Consider the following 12,388-nt stretch of genomic DNA (forward strand, 5'->3'; position numbering starts at 1 on the left):
TGGACCTAAGGTAAGACGCCGTGACCTTGTAAGGGAGTCAAATAAGGAGAGAAGAAAAGGGTTCTCGAAGTAAGACCCTACTCGGTCATCAAACTCATTTACCACTAAATCTACCAGAGATAACAGATGTATAAGGAACGTAGTAACTCGATCCCGTTCTCTTACTTTCCACCCCTTCTTCTGACTCGATCCACTATGTAGCTATAGGTTTGCTTATTGACTCGTTGGAATCGGTGGCTAAACGGATAGGTATAGTAATCCTAAACTATGCACCTACTCGGGGGAAAACCCTTGTATTTGCAGTTTCGCCTCCGAAGCGAACTACCTACCTCGATTCTGTATTCGGGTTTGCTTCATTCTTTCTCGAGCGGAGTCAAGTCAAGCTAACACTTCCCTAACCCAATCTAGAAAAGATTTCCCTAATAGAATCGTCGAGCACTAGAATCCAACGAACCGACCTAGTGATAGGAAGAGAAAGAGCAGATTGCAACTGGCGATGGCCTCTCAAATGGGATTATTATTTGAGAAATGTGCAATTTTTGCATCAATAGTTAAGGTTATCATCGACAAAACAATTGACAATCACAAGTTTCATCATATTCCCACAAAGCAGCAAGAATGAAGAGAGCCTCATTTTCTCTGTAGTGCCTTTCGGGAAGATCTGTCAACTAAAATGAGCCGAGAAGAGCTTTCACAATATAACAAAAATACATAGAAATGAAAATAATAAGATGAAACATGAGAGAGTTCAGGTTTTCTTTGTTTTCTAGGTGCCAGGTAGAGAGGAAACACTTGCTTGAATGCTGGAAGATGATATAGAAGAGCAGAATACTTCACTGAGATGAAGTCTCGGCTTTCTTTTGCTCCAGATACCTGGAAAAGTAATGGTTGTTTTAGTTTTATTGCAAAGCTGCATAGATCAGGACAACAACTCATTCTCGTGTAAAATTATACAAACCAAAATGGGAATTGATGAACAAACACACAACTTCTGATATTGCAAGAAATCGAATGTAGTTCAAACACCTAAAATCCCCTATGATGCAAAGACGTATTCGTTTAAACAAGGCATACAACCAACACCAAATTTCAAGAGGAAGGGGCTTTGTGTCGATGCTTATATGCAAGCTCACATCGAGTTCAGCATCAATGAATTAATATATCAACGACCTTTATTTTCAGATCCTGAATTCTTCTCTTCTCCACTCTTTTTTAAGCTCACTATCCGTTCAGATCCCTTCATTTTACTAACTCTTATAGGTGATTTAAATTTGTATAACCAATAAAAACAATAGTTGATAAAAAATAAAAAATGAAAAACATTAACTCTCAGAAGAAGTGAAAATAAAAACATTGAAAAAGGATCGTGGCAGAAGTAACATTGATCCATTTGTGCAAGTTGAGAGATAAAGCATAAGCGCCACAGGAATCAAACTTTAAGTGTTAAACCATGTACCCTTGGCCCTTAGCCCAGCGGGACAGTTGATAGAGCTGCACCGACTCATTTGAAGCATGACAAGCAAGCAACAGATAGTTACGAGGCTGTACCATCCATGCAAACCTCATAAACAACGCAGAATATATACACATAGCTGCATCATGAAAATAATAATCAGAATCCAAAAATGTAATCAGGGCAGTGTAAGGAGCTCATTAATTTACCTCCAGTCATGTTTCCAGATATCATTTCTGGAGGTTTTTTCATATCAACAAGTCCCTGGAAAACCAATAAGAAAATTTAGACCAAATTTCACCATCAAATAACTAAATTTGCCTATCAATTTAGGCATAGAAGCATACAGCAATAACAAATCCCCAATTAGCTACGGGACCCCAAAAATGAGTGGTTTTGGGACCAACAGGACTGTTCAGAAATGCTTTGAAGGAAGCCATAAATGAGAGAAGGGCTCAATAAATCTGCAGGACACGACCAAAAAGTCAGCATCAGAAAAAACAAGCTAAGTTGTTCACAAAATCACAGTAGAATACATTTTAAGAACTCGACAATTTCCCAAAACTCCTGAAACTTTTGTTAGAAGAAAACAAGAGCGACATTAAAATCTGCATGCAAGATAATTCAATAAGTTGTTTCCAGGTTATAAAGTTATGGCCACAGTGAAAATGGAATGTTAACAATCTCTGCTATGTCCAATAAATTATGACAAAAAGCATCAAGACACGAACAAATATGAGAAAGGCGTGTGTTAGAAATTCAGAGTTCGTCAAATTTTAAAAGAGCCCGTCATGCCAAAAATATTCTAAACATAACATCAAAAAACTAAAAGCTGAATTCCTATGTACTATTTAACTGCTGCCAATATTTGCAAATCGAATAATGGTTTGGCAGTTTTTTCTTTCATACTTCCACTTCTCATGAAAATAAACTAATCAATTTTCTCATCAAAGACACATGAACAATCAACCAAAAGGGTTAAGAAACAAATAAGGACGGCAAGGGGATGAGGTGACCCAAGATGAAAAATCTATTCAAATTTGGATAAAATTACTCCTTGTTCTACTTCCAACATAATATTCCCTCAGCTCCTTCGGCATAAGATTCTAAGCATAAAACTAGATCAAGTAAAATTGCAGTAATTCATCCAAATGAGAATTAAATTCTAACACAGGGTCAAACCCAGCTTTCCATCACAATTCTTAAAAATTACTAGTCTATATTTTTTAAAAAAAAACTCGAATTTTCACGAATCCAAAATTTTTTTTTAAAAAAAAATTAGAAGTTTGTGATAAGTATGCATCATCTTACAATCAAAACATACATTTTTACCTGGTTAAAAAAAAAAAAAACATACTTGCACACAAACAAACACACACACACGCGCGTTAAAAAAAAAGCGCAAACTCAAGTATATCGATAATTATTACACTTATCCTTTGTAGGAAAACAGATCAAGAGTTCGTAAATTTACCGCAGAGAAGAATAATTTGATGGGAAATTCGTCAACTAATTGGCAGATTATGATTTGGGAAAACGAAATAACCTGAGCGATACTAAATAAATAGAAATAAAAATTGGGAGAACTCGTCTGCTGCTACGACTATATGAAACCCGTGTGGCCGCGGCAGGATAAGACGGATACCTAGGCTTATTTTCCTATTAATTTTTTTAAAAAAACTTTCTAATAACTTTTTGAGATTTTTTTTAGTTCGGCAATGAAATACAACTATAGATGAGTTTCGAACTTGAGATTGAATAAGTCTCTTGTGAGACGGTTTTTCGAATATTTATTTGTGAGACGGGTCAATTTTACCGATATTCACAATAAAAAAATATTTTTTTTATGGATGATCCAAATAAGATATTTGTCTCACAAAATACGACCCGTGAGACCGTCTCACACAAGTTTTTGTCACTGAGATTTTGTCCTACATCTGAAACCATGTTATCGGATGAGTTACATGTTATCGGCTTGAGTTAATTTAATTTAACATAAAATTATTGTGATGATTTATAATATTTTCTTTTTGTTTTATACTTAATTTGGTAAACAAATTGTAAAGCTAAATATATGTATTGTTATTTTTCTCTATATAAAAACAAAAAACAAAAAAGCATTCAAAACCCCTTTTCTAATATTTAGTTATTGTTTTCCACAAAACATTGATAATTTTGATTAAATAATTTAAATTAATCGGGTAAGTGCAAATTTTAAAAATGGGTTGATTTCATTTTATTGTTTGGTTTTTTTTTTTCTTTTTTTTATAACTCAAATAGGTCGAGAATAAACTAACCGATTTTACATCTTTTTTTATAAGATTTTATTTTCATTTGAGTGGTTAGGTTTCACTAATAAAATATATGAAATCGCCTTAATATTATTTAGTTCTATTTAATTTATATAAAAGTATAAAAGTCTGTTAAAAATCATTAAAACATTTATAAATTGAGTTGAGTTACATTTTGGACGATCATCTTTATAAAACTAAATAAAAATAATAATATATAATTTGTATCTTGGAAATGAGTTCGGTTGCTTCCTTTCGAAAACATGTTAATTTAATATGTGACATGTGATGTAACTAACCTACCCAGGATAAAATAGATCAAAGTTCTCAGAACATATCCAAGTATTGAAAGTATTTAATTCCCACTGCACTTACCAACAAAAGTAAGTTACAAATACACATACACATATGTATTAGGGTTGTCAATTGAAAATTAAAAAGAAATTTTATCGAATACAAACCCGATTTATTTTTTTCTGATTTATTTCTCATTTAAGTTAACGATGCAAACAAACATGTTAGATCTTTCGAGTCGACTGACTCCACCACATAAAGATGGAGTCGGATCATTAATATTTGAACCCGCAAAAATGCAAGCTAGCCCCACCATGGCCCGTCTAATGGAAGGTTGAGGCGGTTGAGGGTTGACAATCTCTGCTCCGCCAAATTCAACACAAGATTGACTAAACTCATGAGTCCGACCAGCCTCTCCGCATAAATATGCTGGTTGGATTGGTAGTTTTGCCACCTCCTTTTAATGACGGATTGCGGTAGGTTATGCGTAGCGTAAGTCTATTTTACTGACTCACTTTGACAGTGCTAATTCAAGATAATGGTTCGAGATACCCTGTCATAACTTTCTAATTGCCCTATAATAACTTGAATGATATATTTTCATATCTTCTTTACATATTTGGTATGAATTTGTATCTTAGAAACATAATTCGTTAAACTTATTTACACACACTGACACACAACTTTGTTAAAGTGGTATATTCATTGCAGAGATTTATTCATTTTTTTTTAAATAACAAACTTTTATGGAGTTAAGCTCACAAATTTCTAAAAAAATTTATAGGATCATGTAAATTTATTTTGCAGGACTTTTATTGATATTTGTAAATTATTCATAGAAGCATATGAATTTTATAATTTATGATTATAAATTTTAAATTTTTTTAAACTAACAGTTGAACGTTGATAAATTTTACTAATTTAAAATATTTTTATCTAAACATTTAATTATTGATTTAATTTACAAAAGACGATAAATAAGTCAAAACTAAATTTATTGCAACTAAGTTTTAATTATTCAAATCAATTTAACATGTTTCTTTAATTAACTAATTAAAAAAATATGTAACAATAATTTTCAATAGTAATCGATAATCAAACTTAAAAAAAATTCATTCATTTTGTATGAAAAAGTATATAAATTTTGTTTCTGACAATACGCCTAACAAAAAGATAAACATGACAATTATTTTGTATCTGAAAATAGAGAATAAACATTAATTTATACATTAATATATTTTTAAAAATTTATGAACACACATTCATAAAGATAATTAAAATAAAATAAATATATTAAAAAAATTTAAAGTGTTATTTTACTTATAAAAAGTTTATATGTATATATTTTCAAGTGAATAAAATTTGTATCCACTATCATATGTATGAATTTTGAGTTATAATAAAAATCAAGATGATTAATTAAAATTTTATAAAATAATTAAACATTAAATGTTATACAATACACCCCCTAACTTTTACCATTGTATGCTATATTTTATAATAATTTCATTTAAAGATAAACCGGGCTAACTTGAACTTGGTTATGATACAAGTTTTGTACACAATTATCATGTATATTAGGAAATGAATTGAATACAAAGTTATATTTTTTCTTGTTATTACATTCATCGCTTACACATACACTCGGGAACAGGATATGCTAAAACATCTCTGTCCATTTTCTTGGTCCTTAGCTCAGGTTGACCCTTTGAATATTTATGCAACTTCTGTATGTTCTTCCTGAATTCCTCCTCAGAAATCGATGTATCTTCGAACAAAGGAAGCATCATGCGCTTGTTTGGCTTTACATATTTCCGGTGTCCTACGTACGCCCGGTGTCCCTTCATAGACATAACGAGTAATCACTTCTCCAAACAATACAACACGAGACAAGACAAAGGAAATTCAATCTTGGAAATGTGCATTGATCAACTCTGATAAATATGATGATGATAAAGAATCAGTGCTTGAGGAGTTCGCACCTGCATAGCTCGTCCCATGTTGCCTCCATGGGATGGCAAAAATACGTTGCTACTTAAAGAAACAATATAATCGATGGCTGCCAAAATTGAAGGTCTATTCATGTAAGGAGTGAGTTCTCCTTCTCTTGTTAACATATGTTTTGTAATGATATTTGGGAACTCTTCTATAAGTGGCTGTATTGCATTGTTTCCTCCAAAAGGTTCTCCTCCTGCTATGTACATTCGAGCATTGCTTGATACTCCTAAAGCCTTCAAAAATCTGCAGTTTCCCAAAAAAAAGTATGATCTCTCTTTACCTATAGTGCAAATGTAAGAGAGTAATCAACACCATCCCATTCACCTTGCTACTTCTTGTGCACTGAGAGGACACAATCCAGCAAGCCGTCGTGCAGATTGCGTCATGTTCAGTTTGTCAGTTAAGAAATCAGGATTAGACTCTCGATCCATGGCTATTATTTTGTCATATTCAATTCCTAGGCCGGTGAGACATCCGGTTCTGACCCACACGTCTTTTTCCAGCCTTAAATGGATAGCTATGTAAGGACCCTCAATCCACATTCTTCTGGCCATTTGATTACCAAGATCTAGGATCGGGCTGGCCAATCTTAGAGCATGAAACGCTACCTATAAGAACAACAAAAGTGATTAAACAAGCTCGATTCTAGAACTGATGATATCTTGATCTTTGTAACAGAATAGAATAGTATCTGAATTTTTACCTTGCAACGTAGCTTTTGAAGATCGAGTGGGAGATTCCTTGAGAGCTTCGAATCTAGCCCTTTCAATATGAGAAGTCCTTCTTCATTCAGCTGCATGGACAAATATAAAATTCTGTTTAAGAACAAGATTCCGCACATCGACTGAAGTTCTTGTTTTCTTACCCGTCGAAGGAACCTTGCGCGGATCCACATTGGTGACACATGACATGGGATTTGATTTTCAATCGATTGCTTTGGAACTAGATGAGTAGAAGGAAGCGATGAAACGATACGAACATCGGCTTGTAGAGTTTTCTTGAAGTGTTCAACATCAAATATATCAGAAAATTCACTGCAAATGAAAGTATAGATGTAGAGATAGCTATGGGTTGCCCATTAAAGCAAATCAACGCACAGATAAATCTGCATTTTAAAATACGTAGTACACAACTGAAACCAAGCAAATACGGAAATCTCTTCCAAAAAATACAATACATCTATAATTCCTTGTACCTTTCGTCTCCCCAGATGCGGTTTACCTGCAAGACAGGCACAACCAATGCAACATCAAGAATCCGCGCGATCACAACGGCATCAACAATTTGATTTCTCTGCTGGTTCAATCCTCCTGAAACAACCACAACCAAGAACTTCCTCTTCTGTTTAGCAATTCTACTCGATGCCTTTCGATACTCGAGACTGAAATGCAAACAGGGCTGAAACCCCATTCCATCCGGCTGCTTCCAGAAATCCTCCTCCTCTGCTGAAAGATTGAGATTCGAAGCCAACCCACGTGGAGGCAGTGGCACCGTTACATCATATTCTCGACTACCTGAGTTGTGTTTCAGGACTGATGAAAGGGAGGTTACTGGAAATGAAGGAAATGTTGATAAAGGCCAGAGTTCTGAGCATTCAGTCGAGGAAATTGGACTGAAAGTCAGGAAGCAAATCCCCAAGAAAGTGCAGAGAATGAAGAGAGAAGAGAAGAAGAGTAAAACGAAATTTGATGATGAGCAGTAATTGGGGATTCTTGAATTTTTCTTGGGGGAGTAGAAGGGAGAAACCGATAGTAAATGAGTGAAAAACGATGGGTTGACAGTGATGAATGAATTCTTGAAGTTCCTGTTTGATTTTGCCATGAAAATTGGTCTGAATTTCACTGTTTCCTACTGCACAAAGGAAGATTTTCCAAGAACGAACTGGGTTCTTTATGTTTGCTCGAGATCTTGCGTGATTTCTTGTGCAGTTGGTTGAACGAGAGTTCAATCTGCGTATGAATCTGTGAGTTTGAGCTAACCAAGGTGAAGATGAGTAGCGGGGAATAGGGAAAAAAAACCAGTATCAGTTATTGCTTGTTTCAAGTCTATTTTACCCTCGTTTTTCTTGTAAAATACACGGTGATTAGTCTGTATAGAGAAACACTCGAGGGGTATGATTGTCCACCTATCCTTTAATGTCGTTGGCAGTTTGTTGATATATTTTGTCACCCTATTTTATTTACTATTTATTAATTTTCTTCGTAAAAATATATATTACTAAATTTGGAATTGTTATATGCATAGGTCATTTTTAAAAGAAACAATCTCACAAATCAATTTTGTGAGACATATATCTCATTTGGATCATCCATGATAAAATATTTTTTTATGTTAAAAATATTACCTATTTTTGTAAATATGAGCATGATGGATCGATCTTGCGAATATATATAATAAGAAATCAAGGTTACGTTAGAAAGTCAGGGAGATTTTGGTGTTATAAAGATGTCTATTTACTAAGGCTGCGTTTGATTTGGAGTATAAAATAATGAAATGATTAAGAGAGAAATGATAAAAAGAATGATTGGAGTAAAATATAATATATAATGATAAAATAATATTATGTTCGGTATGATGGATAAAAATGTAATAATTAATAATTTTTTGATGTGACAAAATTGCCCTTCCATTTGTGCGTCGGCGGCGGGGGCGGTCGGCCGGAAGCGACGGCGGCGGTCAGCCACAAGTGGCGGCGGCGGTCGGCCGACAGTGGCCGGCGGCAGGGGTTGACGGTGGGCGGTCGGTGAAAGGAAGTGATGGTGAGTTTGGATTTAGGAGAAGGGTAAAATTGAAAAAATAGGATGTATTAAGAGTGTGATAATTAATCCTAGAAGGTGAGGAGGTATTATTTTAACCTACCTAATATAACCTAATCATTCATAGGAGGGATTGACTTGATTAAATAAAAAACGTACCAAATGAGTGATTTGGTGAGTTAAAAAAAAAATAAACTCACCTAATCAAGGCAACCAAACACTGCCTAAGTATTATTTTGTCAAATTTAAATTTTAATATGGTATTTTTGTATTTTTTTTTATGGTATTGATGTGATGTCAACATGACGCTAATTTGATATCAACATTGATCTATACAATATCATATCAATATTTTCAATTAACAAACTAATATTGTCGAAAGGTAAAAAATAAACTACTAAGATTATTTTTGACAATAAAGACGAAAAAACTGCAACAAGATAAAAATAAAAATAAAATTGCATTTTTTTCCCTAATTCAGGCCACTTTTATTATTAAAAATTTAAAAACAATCGCTAAAAATATTTAAAAATAATAATAAAGAGTGCTACTTTTATAAATTTTATTTTCCTCGAGAAGCCGGATTGGCAATCCCGGCTCTTCAAAAATACCCAAAATTTCAATCGAATCGAAATTCTGCTAAATATTGTCACTTCTGAATTTTGCCATATCCTCGCAGTGGTGATCTTATTGAAGGCGATGGGAGATGGAAATCACAGTATGTGGGAGCATTTGCCACTTCTTGTAAGGGCCAATTCCAAAGACTCCGTCGAATACATACTTCAGGCACTCTGGCGCACTCGCCGTACTGGCCTTGACGCTGCCGACCGTCAAATCTTTCGCGACATCCTTCAACTCTCGGAAGACTCTGATCTCGACCCCGTATGTTTTCTTTCCTTTGTCTTTTGGAGGCTAGGCCGAACCATGGGATTGTTGTGCAATCCTGTAATACATATAAAATGTTGTTTGTTGGTATAATTTGGAGGCTTGTTGTCCATGTAGCTTGAGCTTCTGTCTTCTTCTTTTTTTCCTAATGGGTTTTGATTCTACATTCTGGTTTTTCATTAAATTGTTAGGGGAGTGATGTCGTTCTTGTTGAATTTTTCTGAGTGACGTGTATGGGTTCCAGATATCAATACCTCCAATGCATATATCAGGTTTAGGAAAAAAAGCTGCACTACTTAAACATTTGACTCGCTTGCTATGCTGGTGTGTGGCATGATGATGCATGCTTAGCGATTTTTTAACGTTCACAGTATAAGACCCATCTTGGATACCTCTACCCTCCCACCCTTGACATAGAGACTTCTCATGGAATGATTTTGTAGTGCTGCTAAGTGCTAATTCACCTTGCACGCCTGAAGGGATAAATTTTTTTGTGTTTCTGCAGCTGTTGGTGTGCCTTCGTGTATTGATTAGAAAGTGTGTTTATGAGAATGTTAATAAAGATGATATTCAGAAGTTGTTTCCGGCTGAAGTTCTTCCTGAATTGCAAAGATTGCTAACTATCTTACTACAAAAGTTCCAGAAAGAGTGGCGTGAAGATATTTCAAAGGATCCGGTAGAAAGCTAAATTCCTATTAGGTTAGAATAATACTGCTCTTGTAATATCAATATACTGATTTTTTTTTCTCGTTTTTTTGGCTGTTTTATTACGTCGTAGGAAAGTGTCCCTCGCCTCAAGGCAATGACATGGAACATGGCAAATCAGAATGTGCAGCATTCAGAGCCTGTAGCTGTTATTAACTTGAGGATATAGTGGATTTTTAGTACAATTTGATGAATACTTTATTCTGGTGTAAAATTTATTTTTCGCAGGTTCAGAGTGATGCTCAGCCAAACATGGGTGATAAGCATGTGAAATTTCAGTTGGCAAAAGATTCGATGGAAATGATGCTGAAGTCCATGTATTGTATAAAAGATCAGTTGTCTGACCCTGTAAGTTTAATGTCTTTATAACTTTTATCTATGTCCGCAGCTTAAATGACTTTTACCCAGTTCCCGTTTTCTCATTGTAGTCCATTGTCAGGCTGAAACACTGGAAAGGCCCATAGTTCATCAGTCAAATGTTGCTTCGTCTTCACTCGGTTAGAAAAGTAATCCAATATCCCTCTATTTGTTTCTGATTATCTGTGCCTGTGTTGGAGCATTACCAGTATGGATATTGTGTTTGTTTGGTCTCACGGTTTGTTGTGAAACTAAAATCTCCTTTGTTTCATATTCATATCAAAATTTTCCTGATATCGCCAAATCTGATAGGTCTTTAAAATTCAAGGTGGATTGTACTTATTTTACGGCATTTAACTCTCCACTTGATGCAAATTTCACTCATTTTTCCCAGTAATATGATGAATTTATTTGAGTCATCTACTCCCCAAATCATTGATAACCGATGAATATTAAATTTAGGTCCCAACTGATATCGCTTACAAGTTGTAGACTGTTTTAGAGGCCGTTGTCACAAAGCTTGTTTAAATATCTGAGTAGCGAGACCCTCAAAAGCCAAACCACTAAATCTCAATATCCTAAACTGACAAGTCTTCATGTATAGTTCCAATAATTCAGTAACAGAAAGATGAAGATAAAAACATTGGAAACTTGGTTTTATCCACTGTGATGTCTGTGGATTAGAAGAAGAATATAATATGGACTTCAGACCACATGTTTACAGTTTTCAGTGTATAAATTTTGATAAGAATGATAGCAGGCGTTGGATTTTTTATTAAAATGTATATGCTTGAGGTATTGAGTTAAGTCAAGAGTCCAACCTAAACATCCCAACCATTGATCTCCCAGATTAATGTATCTTGAATAGAGCCCTTGTAACGAGGGCAAATTTACCCTCTGGCGGTAATGTTAATTTTCTTATCGAACTTTATTAAAATGATTTGTTAATTGAATTTTGTGTATATTTTTCTTCTGTGAATATATGTTTTACCCACAAAAGTATTGAGTAAAGATGAAGTTGGTCTTTCCATGATCCAAATTCCTGGATTTGCCTTGTGATCGACCTTTTTGTGTGAAGTCCATCTGTTGTGACAGTTTTCTGCTCTCCCTTCTCAGCTTCTCCATTGTTACCTGCTTTTCTTTGTAGGTTTGGTGGCACACAATGCATGTGCGACTTTGCTCGAAGAATTTACAAGTCCACAAAAGTGAATTTGTGGTGGTTTGGACTCGTGATTTCTTTAATGATGTTCATTAATGTTGTATGAAGAATGGATTTTTTGTGGCATTTTGATATGATGTCCATCCACCGTGCTTATATATATTTGTGCGCGTATGGTTAAGCTGCAACATATACTTAAACTAGTATGACAGCCGGCCTCCTGGCTAGTGGCATAATCTTTTCCTGACGCCATAGGTTCGAACCTTGGACACGAGAAGAAACCTTCCTCCCTGAATTTAAAAAAAAAAATAGTATCCAATTTTGTTTAGAGAAAACCCAGTTATTCATACTCAAAAATAATTTAATTTGGTAAGTTAGTTCGTCGACACTTGTGAAACTCAGAATGTCTTTAACATAGATTTAACCGTTGCGTGCGTTTTGATTGAATGTCAAAAAGCATCAAATTCCTGTATTAATTAAAACAAATCAA

General features: G+C 34.5%; 3 protein-coding genes across 4 annotated transcripts; 1 reads left to right on the plus strand and 2 right to left on the minus strand.

Moving 5' to 3' along the window:
- Nucleotides 1-575: 575 nt before the first annotated feature.
- LOC142542380 (mitochondrial pyruvate carrier 1-like) lies at nucleotides 576-3,095 on the minus strand. Of its 2 annotated transcripts, none has more exons than XM_075648987.1 (5): nucleotides 2,928-3,095; nucleotides 1,801-1,917; nucleotides 1,663-1,717; nucleotides 1,457-1,592; nucleotides 576-873 (listed from the first exon to the last, which is right to left on the minus strand). In XM_075648987.1, the coding sequence occupies exons 2-5, from the start codon at nucleotides 1,891-1,893 to the stop codon at nucleotides 834-836; spliced, it is 324 nt and encodes a 107-aa protein (XP_075505102.1). In that variant the 5' UTR covers nucleotides 1,894-1,917; nucleotides 2,928-3,095; the 3' UTR covers nucleotides 576-833. The 2 variants fall into 2 exon arrangements, with proteins under 2 accessions (XP_075505102.1, XP_075505103.1); XM_075648988.1 differs by having other exon boundaries at nucleotides 2,884-3,020.
- Nucleotides 3,096-5,579: 2,484 nt separating this feature from the next.
- Nucleotides 5,580-8,004, minus strand: LOC142541415 (O-fucosyltransferase 37). The gene is made up of 6 exons (XM_075647950.1): nucleotides 7,232-8,004; nucleotides 6,902-7,070; nucleotides 6,740-6,829; nucleotides 6,361-6,644; nucleotides 6,021-6,279; nucleotides 5,580-5,879 (listed from the first exon to the last, which is right to left on the minus strand). The coding sequence occupies exons 1-6, from the start codon at nucleotides 7,855-7,857 to the stop codon at nucleotides 5,664-5,666; spliced, it is 1,644 nt and encodes a 547-aa protein (XP_075504065.1). The 5' UTR covers nucleotides 7,858-8,004; the 3' UTR covers nucleotides 5,580-5,663.
- A 1,366-nt stretch (nucleotides 8,005-9,370) lies between these two features.
- LOC142541416 (uncharacterized) lies at nucleotides 9,371-12,045 on the plus strand. Its single transcript, XM_075647951.1, has 6 exons — nucleotides 9,371-9,674; nucleotides 10,183-10,353; nucleotides 10,456-10,544; nucleotides 10,610-10,730; nucleotides 10,822-10,888; nucleotides 11,887-12,045. Exons 1-5 carry the CDS (start codon nucleotides 9,492-9,494, stop codon nucleotides 10,882-10,884), a joined length of 627 nt encoding a protein of 208 aa, XP_075504066.1. The 5' UTR covers nucleotides 9,371-9,491; the 3' UTR covers nucleotides 10,885-10,888; nucleotides 11,887-12,045.
- The last annotated feature ends 343 nt before the right edge of the window (nucleotides 12,046-12,388 follow it).

Source organism: Primulina tabacum, chromosome 4 (assembly GCF_025594145.1).
Source record: "Primulina tabacum isolate GXHZ01 chromosome 4, ASM2559414v2, whole genome shotgun sequence".
NCBI classification, from domain to species: Eukaryota; Viridiplantae; Streptophyta; class Magnoliopsida; order Lamiales; family Gesneriaceae; genus Primulina; species Primulina tabacum.

Coding starts and splice junctions, on each gene's coding strand:
- LOC142541416 (XM_075647951.1), top strand. CDS start 9,492: ATGGGAGATGGAAATCACAGTATGTGGGAGCATTTGCCACTTCTTGTA. Junction 9,675..10,182: donor AAGACTCTGATCTCGACCCC/GTATGTTTTCTT, acceptor GTGTTTCTGCAG/CTGTTGGTGTGCCTTCGTGT. Junction 10,731..10,821: donor AAGATCAGTTGTCTGACCCT/GTAAGTTTAATG, acceptor GTCCATTGTCAG/GCTGAAACACTGGAAAGGCC.
- LOC142542380 (XM_075648987.1), bottom strand. CDS start 1,893: ATGGCTTCCTTCAAAGCATTTCTGAACAGTCCTGTTGGTCCCAAAACC. Junction 1,718..1,800: donor ATTGGGGATTTGTTATTGCT/GTATGCTTCTAT, acceptor TTGGTTTTCCAG/GGACTTGTTGATATGAAAAA. Junction 1,593..1,662: donor ATCTGGAAACATGACTGGAG/GTAAATTAATGA, acceptor TTCATGATGCAG/CTATGTGTATATATTCTGCG.
- LOC142541415 (XM_075647950.1), bottom strand. CDS start 7,857: ATGGCAAAATCAAACAGGAACTTCAAGAATTCATTCATCACTGTCAAC. Junction 7,071..7,231: donor CGCATCTGGGGAGACGAAAG/GTACAAGGAATT, acceptor TTTCATTTGCAG/TGAATTTTCTGATATATTTG. Junction 6,280..6,360: donor AGTGCACAAGAAGTAGCAAG/GTGAATGGGATG, acceptor GGGAAACTGCAG/ATTTTTGAAGGCTTTAGGAG.